Source organism: Macaca fascicularis, chromosome 1, assembly GCF_037993035.2.
Source record: "Macaca fascicularis isolate 582-1 chromosome 1, T2T-MFA8v1.1".
NCBI classification, from domain to species: Eukaryota; Metazoa; Chordata; class Mammalia; order Primates; family Cercopithecidae; genus Macaca; species Macaca fascicularis.
This window is the reverse complement of record NC_088375.1, coordinates 145,818,685-145,840,168: the sequence shown is the minus strand read 5'-3', so window position 1 is coordinate 145,840,168 and position 21,484 is coordinate 145,818,685. Positions and strand designations below refer to the sequence as shown.

Genomic DNA, 21,484 nt, shown 5'->3' with positions numbered 1-21,484 from the left:
TTACCAGTGGTGATGTCTAGCTTGGATTCAAGTCCCCTGTAAAAACCACCTGCAGGCCCAGTAATCTTCATTTAAAGTGCTCTTTAGGCCAGGTGTGGAGGCTCACGCCTCTAATCCCAGCACTGTGGGAGGCCAGGGTGGGCAGATCACTTGAGGTCAGGAGTTCTAAACCAGTCTGTCCAACATGGCGAAACCCTGTCTCTACCAAAAATACAAAAGATCAGCTGGGCGTAGTAGTGGGCACCTGTTTTAATACCAGCTACTCGGGAGGCTGAGGCAGGATAATTGCTTGAACCCTGGAGGCAAGGCAGAGGTTGCAGTGAGCTGAGACTGGGCCACTGGACTTCAGCCTGGGCAACAAAGCAAGACTCTGTATCAAAAAATAATAGATAATAAATGAAATGCTCTTTAGTCTGTGAGTATACCAGTAAGCCTAACAAAGAATAAAAAAGAACCAGGGATATGCAGATTCTACAACATGAGATTTTAACATCCAGAAATTAAAATCTATTGATCTGCTGCTGCTATTAATTTACCAGCATCATCTTCTCTGCTCAGTAAGTTCACTGAGAAAATCACATACTTAGAACATTTTAATGTCTGTCAAGCTGGTGCCTTTCAAAAGGTCCAAGCTCATCACTTCTTGTTTAATAGACATATTAATAAATCTCACATATGAATCCTTTCAAACTGGACACTAAATACGATGTGGATGTTAACAATGGTTCTCAAAAGCTTTTGCTCTTTCCATGAATTTATTAAAATAAAAAACTATGTATATATAAGTAATGGAAATAAAGCTTTATTAGCTGCAATGATTTGCATTATTTATAATTATGTATAAGTTAAATGTAACATATAATTATAACAAAAACTTTAGTTTTGAAAAATGTTTTATTCAAGAATTACATAATTTCAAATATCTTCCAAAATACAGTTTCCTAGATTGCTACAAAAGAAATTTGATAAGAAATTTAAATCATTAAATATGTTTCACTGGTATATATACATACAGAATGCCAAGCAATAGTATTCAGCCCTGGAATGCGTACCATGTCTGTTGTTTTTCCTCATGAAAGGCTCAACCCAGCATTTTGTATAGGCTATGTACAACAGGCAAAGTTCTGTATTCAAGAATTTGACGTTAGCTGCCTCAATTTATAGCTGTGGTAGTTTGTCCACTGGGGTGTCAAATTTGAAGTCTGTAGGAAACAGATCCGGGGCTCGAGGATAGATAAGTCTATAGGACTGTCTGATTGTAACATCAGCAACACCAGCAATATCGCCAATTTCTAAAAGACAAAAATCAAAACATTAACCGTCATTTCCATCCTACCTCCTTTCTACTACCTGCATTGTCATTTGTGAGATATGATTATACAGTATAAAGCGCCAAACTTAAAAACAAAACCAGAAGTGATTTCTAAAAACTGATAATGGAAATACATACTAAAAGGTAGAAAGCAGCAGCTAGGCCAGACACAGTGGCTCACGCCTGTAATCCCAGCACTTGGGGAGGCCGAGTTGGGCAGATCACTAGGTCAGGAAATCAAGACCAGCCTGGCCAACATGGTGAAACCCCATCTCTACTAAAAATACAAAAAATTAGCCAGGCGTGGTGGCGGGCGCCTGTAGTCCCAGCTACTCAGGAGGCTGAGGCAGGAGAATTGCTTGAACCCGGGAGGGGGAGGTTGCAGTGAGCCGAGATCGTGCTACTGCACTCCAGCCTGGTGACAGAGCAAGATTCCATCTCTAAATAAATAAATAAATAAATGTTTAAAAATCCATTTTAATAAAGCATTCATAATGCTTAACCAAATATTGACTCAAAAAAAAAAAAAGCGGGAGCTAAAGTCAGTAACCAACAACAATAAAAATGATAGCAGTAGTTACTACCTTACAGAGCTGTCAATGTTTTAAGGAGTTTAATATAAAATATATGAACAGGGTTCAGGACTTAGTATTAGGAGTGTTATCTTATTATACTGGGTATCGTATTTACAACTGACTGCTCCTTTTTCTTTATAAATCTTTCTGATGATCACAAAGTACTCCACAAATACATTCTTGTAAAGAAATTCACTTTTTATTTCTGTGTTTGAAAGTTCCCATGCAAAATCTCCTCTAGCTAACTTCTGTTAAGAGGTCCCTATTAAAAACAAAATGTTACACTGTAAATATTGTTCTACAGTCTTTTTTTCTACTTAATACATCGAGGTCAAACAGCTACTTATAGCATACGGAGATGCTTTTCACTGATACAAGCACATAAGCAAATATTATTAGCTCAAACGAACATTTCTAGTCTATTACAAAATCCTAATAGATCCACTTTTACCCTTTAAAGTCACTGTCCCTTTTTTCCTTTCAAAGTCATTAAAAGAAATACCAAAGGACTGCCACTACAATATTTGGTTAAGTATTATGAATGCTTTATTAAAATGGATTTTTAAACATCACTTATATATTTAAAGAAGGAATCTTGCTCTGTCACCCAGGCTGGAGTGCAACGGCAAGATCTCGGCTCACTACAACTTCTGCCTCCCTGGTTCAAGCGATTCTCCTGTCTCAGTCTCCTGAGTAGCTGAGGCACCTGCCACCACGCCCAGCTAATTTCTGTATTTTTAGTAGAGGCGGGGTTTCACCATGCTGCCCAGGCTGGTCTCAAACTCCTCACCTCAGGTGATCCACCTGCCTCGGCCTCCCAAAGTGCTGGGATTACAGGCATGAGCCACCATGCCTGGCCTAAACATCTTTTAATACAAACTCATTTTATCACCTTTTCACAGTTGATTCAAATCAGTGAGGTTTTAGTGATTTTCACTGTGAATGCCTGCCATCACTGTACAATTAGCTAATTTTAAATTTCCTTATCTCACACTGCATTACATTATTCTACATCTAAATACCAATAAATGGCAACTATTTGAATATCAACTGCCTGCTGTGCAGGGAAGAGAAGGACCTTACATTTGAAGACGACTTTTCATATAAAGCTAAAAAGCAGAAAGCACCAAGATTAATGTTTCCATGTTGTTCATTAGAATAAACTTTACAACTAGAAATGTACCTCAAGGACAAACTGCCTAACTGCAACTTCTCAATTTTACTAAAAGACTCAAAATTTCCTTAAAACTAAGTGAAGGCCAAAGGGAATGGATAATGGCTCCTTTAAATAACTAATGATTGGCTTCCTCTTTCTAATTATTCCTATCATTTATTATTTTTTCAACATATAGCCTAAGCTGAAGGCTGTTGTGAATAGAGTATTACAAAGTTATTGAGGCCAGTAATTCACTAACTCACTTTCTGTTTGTTTTTTGAGACAGTCCTGTTCTGTCTCCCAGGCTGGAGTACAGTGGTGCAATCTAGACTCACAGCAACCTCTGCCTCCCAGGTTCAAGAGATTCTCATGTCTCAGCCTCCCAAGTAGCTGGGACTACAGGTGTGCACTACCATGCTGGGCTGATTTTTGTGTTTTTAGTAGAGACAGGCTTTTTGCCATGTTGGCCAGGGTGGTCTTCAACTCCTGGCCTCAAGCAATCCACTCACCTTGGCCTCCCCCAAACTGCTGGGATTACTTGTGAGCCACCACGCCCTGCCACCTTTTTTTTTTTTTTGAAAAAGAGCCTCACTCCATCAACCCAGGCTGGAGGGCAGTGGCATGATCTCAGCTCACTATAACCTCTGCCTCCTGGGTTCAAGTGATTCTCCTGCCTCAGCCTCCCTACTAGATGGGATTACAGATGTGTGCCACCACACCTGACTAATTTTTTTGTATTTTTAGTAGAGACAGGGTTTTGCCATGTTGGCCAGGAGGCTGGTCACCGCACCTAGTTTATGAATTTCTTTACATGCATTTGTTTATGAATAACTTCTATAATCCTCAAAGATTTAGAAAGGAGTAGTCACTTCTAAATTTAAAAGGGAGTTAGTGGGCCATGCGTGGTGGCTTGTGCCTATAATCCCAGCACACTGGGAGGCAGAGGCAGGCGAATCACATAAGGCCAGGAGTTCGAGACAAGCCTGCCCAACGTGGTGAAACCCCATCTCTACTAAAAATACAAATATTAGCTGGGCGTGGTGGCACGTGGCTGTAGTCCCAGTTACTCAGAAAGCTGAGGCACGAGAATAGCTTAAACCCAGGAGGTGGAAGCTGCAGTGAGCTGAGATTGTGCCACTGCACTCCAGCCTGGGCAACAGAGGGAGACCGTTTCAAAAAAAAAAAGGAAAAAGGAAAAGAAATTCACTTAATACTTCTGGTGAAAGTTTTCCTACAACACTAAATTTAAACATGGTTTTAGAAGGCTGAACCACTTATGTCTACTTACTTCAGAATTTGTATTAAGAAACTGTAAAATACTGTACAAGATGGGAAAAAACCAACCTTAAGAGAATGTTAAAGGCTGATGGCCAACACATATTTTACAGCGTGTCTATCTGCAGGATCCCATGCCAAGCAGTGAGAAACAAAGCATGCCTCCCTGACCCCTAAGATTTAAAAACGTAAGTTTGGGGAGGAAAAGAGTATGATCAAGAGGATATATTTAGGGAGAAAAAAGAACTTGTAAGAATAAAAGATGTACAAACTAAAATAATTCAAATGGGAAAAAAATTAGGTTTACAGGGTTATGTCTCTGAACATTTTTTTTTATGAGCAATTTAAAAGCAAAACATTTTTTCTTAACATTTTGATGTTGAGGAACGATGTCTTAAATGTGGGATTTTTTTTTTTTTTGAGATGGAGTCTTGCTCTGTTGCCCAGGCTGGAGTGCAATGGCACAATCTCAGCTCACTGTAACCTCCACCTCCCAGGTTCAAGCAATTCTCCTGCCTCAGCCTCCTAAGTAGCTGGGATTACAAGCCCCACCACCACACCCAGCTAATTTTTGTATTTTTAGTAGAGATGGGGTTTCAACCACGTTCATCAGAATGGTCTCGAACTCCTGACCTTAGGTGATCCACCCGCCTTGGCCTTCCAAAGTGCTGAGATTACAGGCATGAGTCCCTGTGCCCGGCCAAATGTGGGTTCTTGCTATTTACCTGGTTCAAACTTAAAATGGAAAAATAATCACATGCTGCGAATTTCACAGTTTACTGCCACACTTCCTGATGACGAACCCTACCTTTTTGGGTCCTCTTTTCAGCTGATGCCTGTGAGGCCATGTAAATGGCTGCCGCTGCCACAGAGATGGGGCTCCTCCCAGGAACCAAGTCCAATTCCACAGCTTTACGGGCTATATGGGTAGCTGCCATCTGCACTTGTTTAGGAAGACAAAGATTGGAACAGAATCTGGACATGAAGTCCCCAGTTGTAATCAAATCCACACTGGTTTCTAGTGCTTTCAAAATAAGTTTAAAACACCGACCAATTTCTTTCTTAGAAATTCGTGATACGGCACATATTTCTAAAAGAAAAAAAAATTAAATAAATCAATTCACTTAAGCCATATAGTTCATCTTAAAATCTACCATTTCTAATTATAAACATACATTCTAATTGTAAAACATTCAATCATGCCTTAAAGATAAAACCCTAATTCTCTCAGTGATACTCCCCCCCAGAGATAACTGCAAATTTCTCAGTTAACTTTAATGTTCATCACACTTTTTTTTTTTTTTTTTTTAAGACGGAGTCTCACTCTGTTGCCCAGGCTAACAGCAGTGGCACGATCTCAGCCCGCTGCAACCTCCACCTCCTGGGCTCAAGTGATTCTCCTGCCTCGGCCTCCCGAGTAGCTGAGACTACAGGCGTGCACCACCATACCTGGCTAACTTTTGTATTTTTAGTAGAGACAGGGTTTCACTATGTTGGCCAGGCTTGTCTAGAACTCCTGACCTCAGGTGATCCTCCTGCATCGGCCTCCCAAAGTGCTGAGATTACACGCGTGAGCCACTGTGCCTGGCCTAATGTTCTTCACTCTTTAAATGTAGGGTTTTTGTTTGTTTTTTGAGATGAGGTCTCACTCTGTTGTCCAGGCTGGAGTGCAGTGATGCCATCTCAGCTCACTGCAACCTCTGCTCCCCGGGTTCAAACGATTCTCCTGCCTCCTGAGTAGCTGGGATTACAGGCGCCTGCCACCGCACCTGGCTAATTTTTTGTATTTTTAGTAAAGATGGGGTTTCACCATCTTGGCCAGGCTGGTCTTGAACTCCTCACCTCGTGATCTACCTGCCTCGGCCTCACAAAGTGCTGAGATTACAGGTGTGAGTCACTGTGCCTGGCTAAATTTAGGTCTTAATCTTTCCAAATATTAACTGCTCTAAGGATTAATTCACTGCAAGTAAATTTCTTTAAATGAAAAATTGATATTTATACATTAACCTGTTGTAAGCAGTGTTATCAAGGAGCTGAAAGAAAATACTCAAGCTAAAGGATGCCTCTTAGGCAACACAGTGTCATGTGTACATAAAATCCCTGCAATTATGGGCTATATAGCTCGATGAAATAAAATATTTGACCCTGTTATTCCCAGATGCAACCACCATACACTTTCAGAAGAAATTTAACAAAAGCTCTGTTTTAATTATAAAAACAACAAAAAAGATGATGATAAAGGCCATCACCTCTTCACTTTTACATAAGAAAACATAAAAAATAAATACTCACTGGATGAATAAAGGGTTAAGTATAGTCTTCAGCTAAACTGAGCTTTGGTAGTGTAAGTCAGTGAGCAACACTGAACAAACTGTCATATATTCCCATGTAACTGCAAACTGTATGAAAAATACCAGTTCTTTCAAAGCCTCCAACTGAAGTGTAAAAATGCAAACAATACACCTCAAGAGAAAAAACTTCACTGATGCTTTCTTTAAATTTATTTTTGAGATGAAGTCTTGCTCTGTCGCCCAGGCTGGAGTGCAGTGGTGCGATCTTGGCTCACTGCAACCTCCGCCTCCCGAGTAGCTGGGACTACAGGCGTGCACCGCCATGCCTGGCTAATTTTTCTATTTTTAGTAGAGCCGGGGTTTCACCATATTGGCCAGGCTGGTCTTGAACTGCTGACCTCAGGTGATCCGCCTCGGCCTCCCAAAGTGCTGGGATTACAGGTGTGACTCACCGTATCTGGCCTTCACTGATACTTTCTAAAGCCTGACTCCCTCATCTACAGAGACTGGTGCTAGAAATGGAAACTGTTTTCATGTAAACCAAATGTGTAAATGGCCTACTTTGGTTTACCATTACAGGCCTGAAAGCCCACAAAATTTTAACAGTCCATCAAAAGATCTCACTAGCAAAGAACATAGTGGGCTTACATGGACTAAAATGAGTCTACGTGGGAAAACAGCCTAAAAGAACATTCTATGAATTTGCTGTCAAGGAACAAAATAAGTAGACACTGGCAAATGATGCTCAAGTGGATTACTGTAGTGACAATAAAGATGACTTAGCTTCTAAGTGTCAAAGCTGCCTGACATTGGTCTGTTTCTTTAATATGATGTAGAAAATGCTATTTTAGGCTGGGCACAGTGGCTCACGCCTGTTAATTCTAGCACTTTGGGAGGCCAAAGCGGGCAGATCACCTAAGGTTAGAAGTTTGAGACCAGCCTGGCCAACATGGTGAAATCCCGTCTCTACTAAAAATACAAAAGTTAGTCAGGTGTGGTGGCACGTGCCTGTAATCCTAGCTACTCAGGAAGCTGAGGCAGGAGTATAGCTTGAACATGGGAGGCGGAAGTTGCAGTGAGCCAAGATCGCACCACCGCACTCCAGCCTGGGTGACAGAGTGAGACTCCATCTCAACCAACCAACCAACCAACCAACCAACCAACCAACCACAACAACAAAAAAAAAGGTAAAAACTTACCTTTAAATGTCCTAGGAACCCCTTCTTGTCTACAGGCAATATAGAGACAAGCAGAAGCTATAGCATCATTAGCTCTTCCCTTCAGGCTCTTCTGTTCATATACTTGCTTGAATAAATTATTCGTTCGATCCTTCAAAGCAGAGAAACTAAGTTTAACTCTATGTCATTTAATTAGCTGCAATATCGAAATTTCATGTGTTCATTAAATTATGCAAAGTCAATGCCAGAATGGCTTAAAGGAGGTAGACAAGAACTTACAACTATATTTCGAGGTAGATTGATTCTATCTGCCATGGTAGTGATTTCTTTGAATGCATTCATCATTGCCCGATCAGAACTGCTCATTGTTCTCCGATTCTGGTACTTAGAATTGCCAAATTCATCAAAACTTGCAGCTCCTGTACCCTATAGAACAGTTAAAACTATGAAAAAACGTTTTGGAAAGTATGAATAATGGGACACTTTCTATGAAAATATAACTTACAAGATCTGATTCTATATGGACTAGAAATCTGAATTGTGCATCCTGCCCATCTATACTAAAGGAATATGTAATTCTAACAACTGTTCAAGAACATAGAAAATGTGAAGCTTAAAGTGTATAAATAGAAATACGATACAAAAACCTGACAAAACCATGGAAAAAGGAAGTCTAATTTCACTTAGAAATATGATAAAAAATATCAAATACTAGAAAACAGAATCCAATAGCATATTAAAAGGTAGCATATCATGACCAACTGGAGATTGTTCCACAAGATATTATTAGAGAATCAAATAATGTAAAACACTATATTATTAGATCTAAGGAGAAAAATCATGATCATCTCCAAAGGTGCTAAAAAGGCAAATGAACAAAATTCAAAGTTCATTTTTGATAAAAACTCATAGGACACTACAAATGAGTACCTCTTTACATAAGAAAACCACTCTCCTCTGCCCAAAGCCAGTACAATTAATGAAGAAACATTACCAGCATTATCACCAAAATCACAAGACAAATGCACCTCCCACTGCTACCATTTTATAACACTGATCAGAAAAACGAGTCAATTAACCAAGAGAAAAATCGGAAGTACAAAATTGGAAAGGAGGTGATAAACTATTTGCAGATAGTATCTTTATACACCTGGAGTATGCAAGAAAATCACTAAAACACAGCTGCTATACATAATTCACTAAAGCAGCAAGGTCAAAATAAATAGAAATCAATACCCTTCATAAATACAATCAACCAGTTAAAAGACAAGGAAAGCAAATTTTTCAATTACAACAACGAAAATCTTGGAATAAACTTGAGAAACATGTGAGATGTTCATGAAGAAAACTTTCAAACATCTCCTGAAGGACACATAAGATACCTAAGGAAATGGAAAGGCATTATGAGTTTTTTTTTGTTTTTTTTTTTGAGATGGAGTCTCGCTCTGTCGCCCAGGCTGGAGTGCAGTGGCCAGATCTCAGCTCACTGCAAGCTCCGCCTCCCGGGTTCACGCCATTCTCCTGCCTCAGCCTCCCGAATAGCTGGGACTACAGGCGCCCGCCACCACGCTCGGCTAGTTTTTTTTTTTTGTATTTTTTAGTAGAGACGGGGTTTCACCAGGTTAGCCAGGATGGTCTCGATCTCCCGACCTCGTGATCTGCCCATCTCGGCTTCCCAAAGTGCTGGGATCACAGGCTTCAGCCACTGCGCCCGGCCCATTATGAGTTTTTGAATACAAGATTTATTATGAAGAAGTCAATTTTCCCTATGTCAATTTGCAAATTAATCTGACCAAAACCCCAGTGACAATATTAAATATTAAAAAACAGGCCGGGCGCAGTGGCTCATGCCTGTAATCCTGGCACTTTAGGAGGCTGAGGCGGGCGGATCACCTGAGGTCCGGAAGTTTGAGACCAGCCTGACCATCAGAGAGAAACTCCGCCTCTACTAAAAATACAAATTAGCCAGGCGTGGTGGCACATGCCTGTAATCCCAGCTACTTGGGAGGCTGAGGCAGAAGAGTCGCTTGAGGTGGTTGTGGTGAGCTGAGATCACGCCATTGCACTCCAGCCTAGGCGACAAGAGTGAAACTCCGTCTCAGAAAAACAAAACAAAACAAAACAAAACAAGCAGAGTGTGGTGGCGCACGCCTGTGGTCTCAGCTACTCGGGAGGCTGAGGCAGGAGGGTCACCTAAGCCTGGGAGTTTGAGGCTGCAGTTAGCTATGATCACATCACTTCACTCTAGACTGGGTGACAGAAAGAGACCCTGTCTCAAAAGAAAAAAACCAAAAAACCCCACAGAAAACAGAATCCAACAGCGTATTAAAAGGCAGTAATATCAACCAAGTGGAGACTGTTCCACAAATATACTAAAGAATCTAATATAAAACATCATATTAATAGAGCTAAGGAGGAAAATCATATGATCAACTCCAAAGGTACAAAAAATGCAAGTGAACAAACCTAAACTTTTTTAAAAAATGAAACAAACTTAACCTTTAAATGGAAAACACTAGTGAAGAAAATGCTGAAAAAGAAGAGCAATGAGGGAAAACTAGTGCTACTATATATTAGAACAGTGTGGTACGGCATTTGACTAACTGGACCAGGACAGGAAAAAATAGAAAGTCGAAAAATATGCCCACGTACACATAGAAATTTATTATGTGATAAATCTAGCAGCTTAAAAATATTTCTATCTTGGCCACGGATGGTGGCTCACACCTGTAATTCCAGCACCTTGGGAAGCCAAGGTGGGTGCATCACTTGAGCCCAAGAATTGGGACCAGCCTGAGCAACATGGTGAAACTTTGTCTCTATAAAAAATAAAAAAAATTTGCCAGGTGTAGTGGCCCACACCTGTGGTCCCAGCTACTTGGGAGGCTGAGGCGGAAGGATCACTTCAGCCTGGGAGGGGGAGGTTGCAGTGAACCGAGATCATGCTACCGCACTCCCACCTGAGCGACAGTGTTAGACCCTGTCTCAAAAACAAAACAGGCTATGCAGGGTTCAGCATGGTAACTCATGCCTGTAATCCCAGCGCTTTGGAAGCCTGAGGCGGGAGGACTGCTTAAGACCAGGAGTTCAAGACCTGCCTGGACAAGAGTCTCACTCTGTCACCCAGGCTGGAGTACAGTGGCGTGATCTTGGCTCACTGCAACCTCCGACTCCTGGGTTCAAGCGATTCTCCTGTCTCAGCCTCCTGAGTAGCTGGAATTACAGGCGCCCGCCACCATGCCTGACAACTTTTTTTGTATTTTTAGTAGAGGTGGGGTTTCACTGTGTCAGCCAGGCTGGTCTCAAACTCTTGACCTCAAGCGATCTGCCCGCCTCAGCCTCCTAAAGTGCTGCAATTACAGGCGTGAGCCACCGAGCCTGGCCAAAAAAATTTTTAAAAATAAAAATTAGCCAGGTGTGGTGGTATGCGCCTGTAGTCCTAACTACTTGGGAGGTCAGGGAAGGAGGATCACTGGAGCCCAGGAGTTTGAGCATGCAGTGAGCTTTGATTATACCATTGTACTCCAGCCTGTTGCCCAGACAAGTTTTTGTCTTTTTTTTCTTTAAAGATGGAGTCTCTCTCTGTCGCTCAGGCTGGAGCGCAGTGGCGCGATCTCGGCTCACTGCAACCTCCGCCTCCCAGGTTCAAGCAATTCTCTGCCTCAGCCTCCTGAGTAGCTGGGATTACAGGCGCCCACCACCATGCCCGGCTAATTTTTGTATTTTTAGTAGAGACGGGGTTTCGCCATCTTGGCCAGGCTGGTCTTGAACTCCTGATCTCCACCCACCTCGGCCTCCCAAAGTGCTGGGACTGCAGGCGTGAGCCACCATGCCCAGCCGAGAAGACATTCTTGATATTCAAAGAATATATCAATATTAACTCATGAAGGCCACACTACACTCATTTTTTGTGTGTATACAAAATGTGATTTATGAAAAAAAGGTCTGATATAAAGGCCCTGTAATTTGGATTTAATTTGGATTTAATTTGATTTAAAAGTCTTCCCCACTTTAGGATGGAATACACACACAAGTTAGCCTTCATTCACAATGATATTACTGGCAAATCTTATTAGACAGGTCAAGAGTCCCCACTGGTACAGTGACATATTTTTGAAAAGTTCCCAAACTCTCAGGTCTATGGTCATTCTGCAATTGGTATTTCCTGCCAAATGGACTTATTACCTTGCCAATCATGGTAGACAAATCTCCATCACTCAGAAGAGGATTCTGAGAATCTCCAACTCGAGATGGATCTTTTGTTGCTTTGTCATTGCTGAAAGTTCGCCATTCAGATCCCACATCGATAACCCGGTCACCTAAGAATATAAGCACATACCTGAATCATTTTGTCAAGATAAGGTTTACTTAACTACACTGTCCAATGCCCAACTAAGCCATTTTATTCCCAGGAAATCTCCACATGGACATCTAGGATCTAGCTCAAATATCACATTTCAGACATTTGTCCTAAAGCATTCCTTTAACTATTGTACCAGTCTAACAATAATCCTCTTGAAACATTATGCTATGATATTCTAACTCTTGGAAGAAAAAGAATGTCAAAAGTAGCAAAGTACAGCTATTCATATGTGATGCAAAGGCAAACAATGTAATAATGATTAAGAACCAGATTTTGCACAAAATTTGCAACAGGCATGGGAAAAAAACAGAAAACATTTTTTAGAATGGTATTAATGCAAATAATTTCATATTAAAACGTCACTAAGTTTTGGTGGGAAATGCTTTGCAGAAAATAAGCCTAAGCTTCTGTTTCAAGGTAACAATTTGATGAAAAATATATGTGGCCAAATAATTTATACAGAATAAACTTCAAGCCTAGAATCAGTAAGAAGAAAGTCTGGTTGGCAAACTTTTCTCTTTAAGCCAAGAGGCAGCATCTAAATATATGATGTCAAAAAAAAGCAGACACAAGTAAACCGTATTATTACTGTTTTGGTGAGAAATCTCAATGTCTGGCAATACCTTCAGAGTAGTCAAAAGTTAACACTGAACACTTACACACGCTACTCATTGTGCCCTTTTGTACATGTTCTCACTTAATCTTCACAGCCTTATCAAGGGAGGTACCACTTTTACTGCCACTTCACAAATAAGATGAACTAGCCTAAGATCACATAGCTAGAACTGAAATGCACATCAGAGTCTGTTCTACACTCCAATTATAAAACATGAGCTTTTTCAGTGAATTGTGATGAAGCTGAAAGTAGGAAGGAACCAGACCATTTCATCTTTGTGTATACACAGCAAGCAGAAAGAAACAAATGGCAGAAACCAGTTACTGCAGCAATTAGAGTTATGGTATTAACAGTCAATTAATATAATAGTCAAGAGTGTGAACTCTGCCCTTTGCTGCTTAGCCTTAGAATATTACTTCATTTCTATGTCTTTATTACCTCAGCTCTAAAATTCTCCTTAACCTCGTATTTTAAAGATTATAAAGATTAAATAAGATATTATAATACCCACGTATAGTGCATGTAAAGTGTTTAAAAAGTAGTACTACGTGCTCAATATTCGCTATTTACTGCTATGAAAATTAGAAAGCATATATTCTGAGTTTCTCCTTTTTTGTGGGGATGATAAGGGAGAGGCATCAGTTTAAAACATTAATCTCGGGCCAGGTGCAGTGGCTCACGCCTGTAATCCCAGCACTTTGGGAGGCCAAGGCAGGCGGATCACCTAGGTCAGGAGTTCGAGACCAGCCTGACCAAGATGGAGAAACCCTGTCTCTACTAAAAATACAAAATTAGCTGGTCATGGTGGCACATGCCTGTAATCCCAGCACTTTGAGAGGTCCAGGCGGGCGGATCACCTGAGGTTGGGAGTTCGAGACCAGTCTGACGAACATGGAGAAACCCGGTCTCTACTAAAAATACAAAATAGCTGGGCGTGGTGGTGCATGCTCGTAATCCCAGCTACTCAGGAGGCTGAGGCAGAACTCCTTGAACCCAGGAGGCGGAGGTTGTGGTGAGCTGAGTTCACAACAAGAGGGCAACAAGAGCAAAACTCCGCCTCAAATTAAAAAAAAAAAAAAACCCAAATAACAAAACAGTAACATTAATCTCCATAGAAGACTTTAAAAGTTCCCAAGTGCTCTGCTAAGTACTTGATCAGGAGGACAGCAAAGAACAGAGAAAACAGAAGGAATTCCACCTAGACCATGCTAAGTTTTAAATTTTGTATATAAAAATTAATTTAAATGCTCATAAACAACCAGAGTATAGTGATCACGTAATTTAATCTTAGTGACAGATTTAAGAAAAGGCTCGGCATGGTGGTTCACGCCTGTAATCTTAGCACTTTGGGAGGCTGAGGCAGGAAAATCACTTGAGCCCAGGAGTTCGAGACCAGCTTGGGCAACATGGTGAAACCCTGTCTCTACAAAAAAATACAAAAACAAATTAGCTGAGCATGGTAGCACATGCCTGTAGGGAGGCTGAGGTGGGAGGATCACCTGAGCCCAGGAGGTTGAGGCTGCAGGGAGCAGGGAGCCATGATTACACCACTGCACTCCAGCCTGGGTGAGTGAGACCCTGTCGAAAGTAAGCAAATGTTCAAGAGAATGATTCATTCCTGAAGCCTCTGACAAAATGTTTCTTTTTTCTTTCTTTTTATTTTTCAGACAGGATCTCGCTCTCTCACCCAGGTTTGAGTATAGTGGTGCAATTTCGGCTCACTGCAGCCTTTGCGTCCCAGGCTCAAGCAATACTTCCACCTTAGCCTCCTGAGCAGCTACAGATATGCACCACTAATGCCTGGCTAATTTTTGTATTTCTTGTAGAGACGGGGTTTTGCCCATGTTACCTAGGCTAGTCGTGAACCCCTAGGCTCAAGCGATCCACTCACCTCGGCCTCCCCAAGTGCTGGGATTACAGGGGTTAGCCACCGCACGCAACAGAAAAACTTTTCTTTAAACAGCTGAGGTAAAAGTAGATTATCAATTGGACTACCATGTGTCCACATTACAAAGGGATTGAGATTAGAGGCAGAGTTCCCATCTGCCATCCCTGCATGCAATGAGAACAGGCAAGGCAGGCAGAAGCAGGGCGGTAAGTCAGAAGGCAATTTTAATACATCACATCGAGGAGGTGGCCCAAAACAAGGAGAAAAGCGTTAGATGTATGGCATTACAAGGATTTCTCTATTTCCTCTTCCTCATAATAAACATCACTAAACTTAGGAAGTAATGTGAATTACACAGATTTTAAAAAGGTACTGAAAAGTATCAAATTGTCATTGTGCACTGAAACCTTACCAAACCACTGTGCAGTGAGTACTATTCACCAACAAACCCATGTCCCAAAGAGATCACACTAAAGAGATCAAGTTTTCTTCCTTTTTAGAAAATACTTGCTCACTAAAAGATATGTTAGAAAAAAAAAAATTACCTCCATTCCCAATACCCAGTGACAACCACTATATTTTCATATATGCTCTGTTTTTCGTTCATATGTATGCACCTATATGTTTCCCTAAAATTTAGATATTGTGCCTGTTTCATGGCAAGCTCTTTTCACTAAATTTATCATAAGCACCAGCATAGTATTTTTAGACAGAATTTAGTCCCTTTAATAGCATCCACCAATTAAAGTGATACCACAGTGTTCCTATGCACTTATGTTTTCAAAGAGAGAAAAGACAATCTAACTTTACTATTTGGCAAAATAAAAACACAAACACGCACAGAACAAAAATCACTGTGGCCTTCAAACCCAGAGTTACTTACTAAATTTTAAGCTAAAAAAAAAAAAAAAATCATCAAACGTCATCAGTAACTTGCAATATTTTTATTAACATACATGAATGTATCAAGACAATGGCATAAGTGAAAAGGCAGAAGGTATGCCCACACCTTTTAAGTCTGTCTAGAAATCTAAAGATAAACCATTAGTTAGCTAAGATGCTTCATTTCATAGCGTTTTCTGAAATACCTTACCATGAGTTCCATTTGCTGCCTGCTTTATATTGTTTTTATAAAGACAAGATGGATTTTTAATTTTTTTAAAGATGGATTATTTTAAGGTAGCATAGTATAAATAGAAAACACAACACTGGGTGGTGATGTAATTTTTCTACATACGTAGGAATGATCTAAACGACTCGTTCAAGAATCTGTGGTTTGTGCTAAGAACCATTCCCTCTTTTTATATTTAACAACCCAAAAGAGCATTCATAAGGAATGAAGTTTCCAAAATAACTCGATTAGCATACCATGCAACTACAACTAGTCCAGCAGATTAAGTGCATGAGTAACAACAAATAGGGCAAGTCCATTCAGAAAAAATTAGAATACATAAAGAATTTTCATTTGAAGAAAATCTAAATGGAGTAGTATTTTTAAAAGTTGCTCTGGAAGAAAGCTGCAAGACAAAATTTTTTCAAGGGCTAAGTGGTACAAGGCAGCCATGCCTGGGTATAATCTATAATCAACTTTTGAAAAGGAAGAAGTCAGCTAATTAGCAAATACACAAAACTTCACATATCCTTTTAATGTTCTAGAAACCAAGAAACATACGAACTTCCACTAGTTTCCTTCTTAACCACACACTGTAGTCTATGTGAAGATTTATAGTATCAAAGAAAACTTACACTACTATAATACATATATATGCACAACTCCTCGCTCCATCTAGAGCGTGATCTTTAACACTTTTAATCAAGTTCCCCATCCAAAAAAGTAAACACACACAATATGTGTATTTATGTATTTCACACATGTATAGCTCTCAATCCATACATTAGAGTGGTGTCTAAAGGGTATTAACTAAAACATTTTACCATATTCTGAAGAGAATACGAATTCCATCTCATTTTTCAAGAAGAAACCGAGAATACTTGTCAAAAATCACTTGCACCAGTTTTAAGTGGTTTAGTCACTCTGGCACCTATCTTACAATCTGGCAATTCCATTCTTAAGTACAGCTGGCCTTCTGTATCTGTGTATTCTGCATCCACGGATTCAACCAACCACAGACTGAAAACATTTGGGGGAAAAAAACGCCTGTACTGAACATGTACAGACATTTTTTTCTTGCTATTATTCCCTGAGCACAGTATAAACAACTATTTACATACATTTACGCTACGGAAGTAATCTAGAGCTGATTTAAAGTATATGGGAGGATGTGCATAGGCAAATACTACATCATTTTGTATCAGAGACTAGAGCATCTGCAAATTTTGGTATGCAAGGGAGGTCCTGGAACTAGTCCCCCACAGATACTGAGGGATGGAGTGAGTGTACTGCCCCATTAGAAACAACCCATCAACAGAAAAATGTGCACAATGGAATATTCTTCAGTAAATAAACTACTCACACATGCAATAACAAATATATCTCAAAACTTTTTGAAATTTTTTTGAAATTATTTCAAACCAAAAATGTCAGTCACAAAAAAGTTCATATTGTATGATTTCATTCAAGTGAAGTTGAAAAAACGGGAAAATAATCTATGAGAACAGAAATCAGTTCCACGGCTATTGCTGGGTGGGACTGGCAGGCAAGTGGCATAAAATGACTTCTTTCCCCCCTCCCCCCGCAACTGGTGTCTCACTCTGTCACCCACGCTGGTGTGAGGTGGCACAATTTCGACTCACTGCAACCTCTGCCTCCCAGGTTCAAGCAATTCTCCTGCCTCAGCCTCCCGAGTAGCTGGGATTACAGGCGCCTACCTTCACATCTGGCTAAACTTTGTATTTTTAGTAGAGACGGGGTTTCACGGTGTTGGCCAGGCTGGTCTCAAATTCCTGACCTTGTGATCAGTCCGTCTCGGCCTCCCAAAGTGCTGGGATTACAGGCACGAGCCACCACGCCCGGCTGCCAAAATGACTTCTAAGGTGAGGGAAACGGTCTCTATATCTTGATTAGGGTGCGGGTTACACAAGTACATGCACTGTCAAAATTCAAACTATGTTTTATGGTATGCAATTACAGCTCAATAAATTAAAAATTAAAAACTCATTCCCACCAATATACTACTGATTTTGAATTAAATGACACCAAATCTATATATTATTTTGGGAATCATAGAACAATTCTTATCTTCTTCAACAAGGGAATACTCTTTCCTCAAGGTCTTCTTGCAGATTTCAAAGTATTATGTATGCCATGCTTAAGACTAGACCTAGATTTTTTATGTTAAAAATCTCATTTTCTAACTACTAATTGCTATATTTTATATGCTTACATTCAGTCACTTTTAATAGACTATTAATTTTTTAAAATTTAATTTGACTTCTAGATATAGAACCCCATCAGTGGCAAAAAACATATTCCAAAAAAAACACATTGCATTTCCAATGCTTAACTTTCATTTATATTTTATATCTAAAGCACTAGTCAAAACTTTCAAAACAATGCTCTTCATTTTAAACTGAAACATTTCAACATTATGCATACAATTGAAACAGTCTATTAAAGCATTATTCTACCCTAAGTACCTTAAATAGGAGTAAGTGTTGAGTTTATTAAATGTCTGTCTTCCTACCAGACCACTGTGTTTCTTACACTGTCTTTATTTATTTATTTATTTATTTATTTATTTATTTACTTTATTTATTTATTTATTTTTGAGACGGAGTCTCGCTCAGTCACCCAGGCTGGAGTGCAGTGGTGCGATCTAGTCTCACTGCAACCTCCGCCTCCCAGGTTCAAGCGATTCTCCATCCTTGACCTCCCAAAGTGCTGGGACTACAGGTGTGAGCCACCGCACCCAGCCACCTCGTCTTCTTATGTTGTAAAAAGCTAACCACAATTGTTTGAGATTTATTATACTTTAATACTTATGTGTTAGGATAAATCAAGTTATACTGGAGGAACAATTTTTAAAGCAGCTCAGTGGCTTAAAATGAAGGTTTATTTCTTATTCACATTACATATCTATAAAGGGATAGCTGGAAGCTTCTTACACCATCCTTATTCAAGGTGACAAGATCTTTATCACCTGAGATATTGCCAGTTACCATGGATGGGGAAGGGAATGTGGGAAATTATACACAGACTTCATAATGGCTTCTGACCAAAAGTGACACTAACATTTCCACTCACATGCCACTGGCCAAAGCCAATCAAGTAAGTGGTTATGCTTCAAAGGGGAGAAATACAATTACATCATATACCCTAAAGGAGAACCAAAAATGTTAAGCGAATAGTCATTAGTGCTGTTTCAAGCGACAATTAACAAAGATAATTCGGCACTGTATTTTTGGAGATTTATGTACAAATCCGTATAAAAGATTGCTCTTTTTATTTATTATTATTTTTGAGATGGAGATTCGCTCTTGTTGGCCAGGCTGTATCTTGGCCGGCGGCAACCTCTGCCTTGCAGGTTCAAGCAGTTCTCCTAACTCAGCCTCCCGAGTAGCCGGGATTACAGGCATCCACCACCACACCCGGCTAATTTTTTGTATTTTTAGTAGAGACAGGGTTTCACCACGTTGGCCAGGCTGGTCTCAAACTGCAGACCTCAGGTGATCCACCCACCTCAGTCTCCCAAAGTGCTGGGATTACAGGCATGCGCCATTGCGTCTGGCTCAGAAGACTGTTCTATGGCTTCCTTTTTGTACCAAATGACAAACTGAAGAATTAGGGATAAGTTCATTGTATTTCAGCAACTGTCACAGAGAAGTAATCTGTCAACATGATTTAGGTCCTTTGAAAGTAACTTTTTAGGCCGGGTGCGGTGGCTCACGCTTGTAATCACAGCACTTTGGGAGGCCAAGGTGAGTGGATCACCTGAGGTCAGGAGTTTGAGACCAGCCTGACCAAGATGGTGAAACCCGGTCTCTACTAAAAACACAAAATTAGCCGGGCGTGGTGCCGCATGCCTGCAACCCCAGCTACTTGAGAGCCTGAGGCAGGAGAATCCCTTGAACCTGGGAGGTGCAGGTTGCAGTGAGCCGAGATCATGCCATTGTACTCCAGTCTGGGCAACAAGAGTGAAACTCTGTCTCAAAAAAAAAAAAAAAACAAAGAAAGAAAGTGGTAGGTTACAAGTCTCTATTAATATAATTTTTAAAACATTAAAAGAATGCAATCCCCAGTGGTGTGCACAATTCTTGATTTGTAGCCCTGAGCTCTTCTGCTAGGAATGTAAAGTTTTTTTCTCTTTTATCTTTAATACTTTATTCACCTGGATCTTCAAGTAGTACCATAGTGGGTACTTTGTCTGACTAACCTAATAGATATCTTGTCGTCTTGCACACTGTGGGTGTGTCTCAGGTTTGTTCTCTGCTTTACTGATTTAGTTTTTTAGTGTTAAGTCTGCCAATTACCACCTAAAAACCAGTTTTATCGTGTTGGTCTCCTTGTGCTGTGTTACTTTTTTCTGACATTTAATAGAAATCTTCCATAATATTTCAATAATGGACCCTTTAGCTCATTGATCACATTGGTTTCTGTAACTTTCTCTGAGTAATTAAACTATGTTATGGGTACAGTTTTCTGCCAAGTCCACAGGATCCCTGTTTCTCTTTATTACAGTTTTATATTCATAAGCCTCATATTGATTTTTAAGCTTATTCATTCTATCTATAATAAAGAACTGTCAATCCAATCCAATCCAGAAAATCTTCCAACGTCACTACCACCAGTACTCTCAGTCTCTCTGGGCAGTAGCACAGTCCCTAGCAGACTAATAGATGACCCAAACAAGAGAAACTTCCCACAGGATTCCATGTTTTTTTGGTTTTTTTTTTTTTGAGACGGAGTCCCGCTGTGTCACCCAGGCTGGAGTGCAGTGGCACTATCTCGGCTCACTGTAACCTCCACCTCCTGGGTTCAAGCAATTCTCCTGCCTCAGCCTTCCAAGTAGCTGGGATTACAGGCGCACACCACCACGCCCGGCTAATGCCCGGCTAATTTTTGTATTTTCAGTAGAGACAAGGTTTCACCATGTTGGTCAGGCTGGTCTCAAATTCCTGACCTCGTGATCTGCCCGCCTCGGCCTCCCAAAGTGCTGGGATGACAGGGGTGAGCCACCGCATCTGGCCAGGATTCCAGAAGTTTTTAAGGAAGGATATACAGGTAGCGTTGCTATAATTAAATAATAAATAGTAGTGACTTAAACATGATAGAAGTTTCTCATGTTAACAGTCCACACTTAATAGTCCCAGGCTAGTATGACCCAAGCTCCTCCTATCTTTTTGATAATATATCCTTATTATGGCTTGCATTTTGTAGCATAGGACAGCTGTTGGTAATTTCCTTTATCATGTTTACATTCTAGCCACTGGGAAGGAGAAAAAGTAAGGATACATCTTTTATTAAGGCAGGATCTAGAGCTGTACACATCTCTTCTAATACTTACAAACCCACTGGTCAGAACTTAACCACATGGCATACCTAGCTACAGGAGAAACTGGGATATAGGGTCTAGGTGAGCAGCCACATACATGCCCATGTAAAACGCAGGGACTCTTACTAATGAAAGAACGGGGAAATGGACGTTGGCAAATAACCAGCAGTCTCAGCTATAATGAATAATAGGATGGCGGAGAGGAGAAGTGAGAAAGAATGCCCAGAAAAATCAGGGTACTCTGCCTCATATTCTGAAGCAAACAACAAAGAAAGACAAATTAAACAGACATTCATCCTCTTTACCATGCAAGCAATTGGAAATCCAACCAAAGGTATTTCATAGTACAACGTGAAAACTAGAAGGGCTTTTCGTGCA

At 40.4% G+C, this 21,484-nt stretch overlaps 1 protein-coding gene across 4 annotated transcripts in view; it reads right to left on the bottom strand.

Moving 5' to 3' along the window:
- Positions 1-875: 875 nt before the first annotated feature.
- GTF2B (general transcription factor IIB) overlaps positions 876-21,484 on the bottom strand; it is a 34,754-nt gene continuing 14,145 nt past the window's right edge. For all 4 annotated transcript variants that reach the window (XM_065519144.1, XM_005542805.4, XM_074002330.1 and 1 more), the window contains 5 exons: positions 11,973-12,106; positions 8,067-8,213; positions 7,809-7,938; positions 5,127-5,408; positions 876-1,292 (listed from right to left, as the gene is read on the bottom strand). In XM_065519144.1, coding sequence (XP_065375216.1) covers positions 1,159-1,292; positions 5,127-5,408; positions 7,809-7,938; positions 8,067-8,213; positions 11,973-12,106 — 827 coding nt within the window. In that variant the 3' untranslated portion in view covers positions 876-1,158. The remainder of the gene's footprint in view (positions 1,293-5,126; positions 5,409-7,808; positions 7,939-8,066; positions 8,214-11,972; positions 12,107-21,484) is intronic.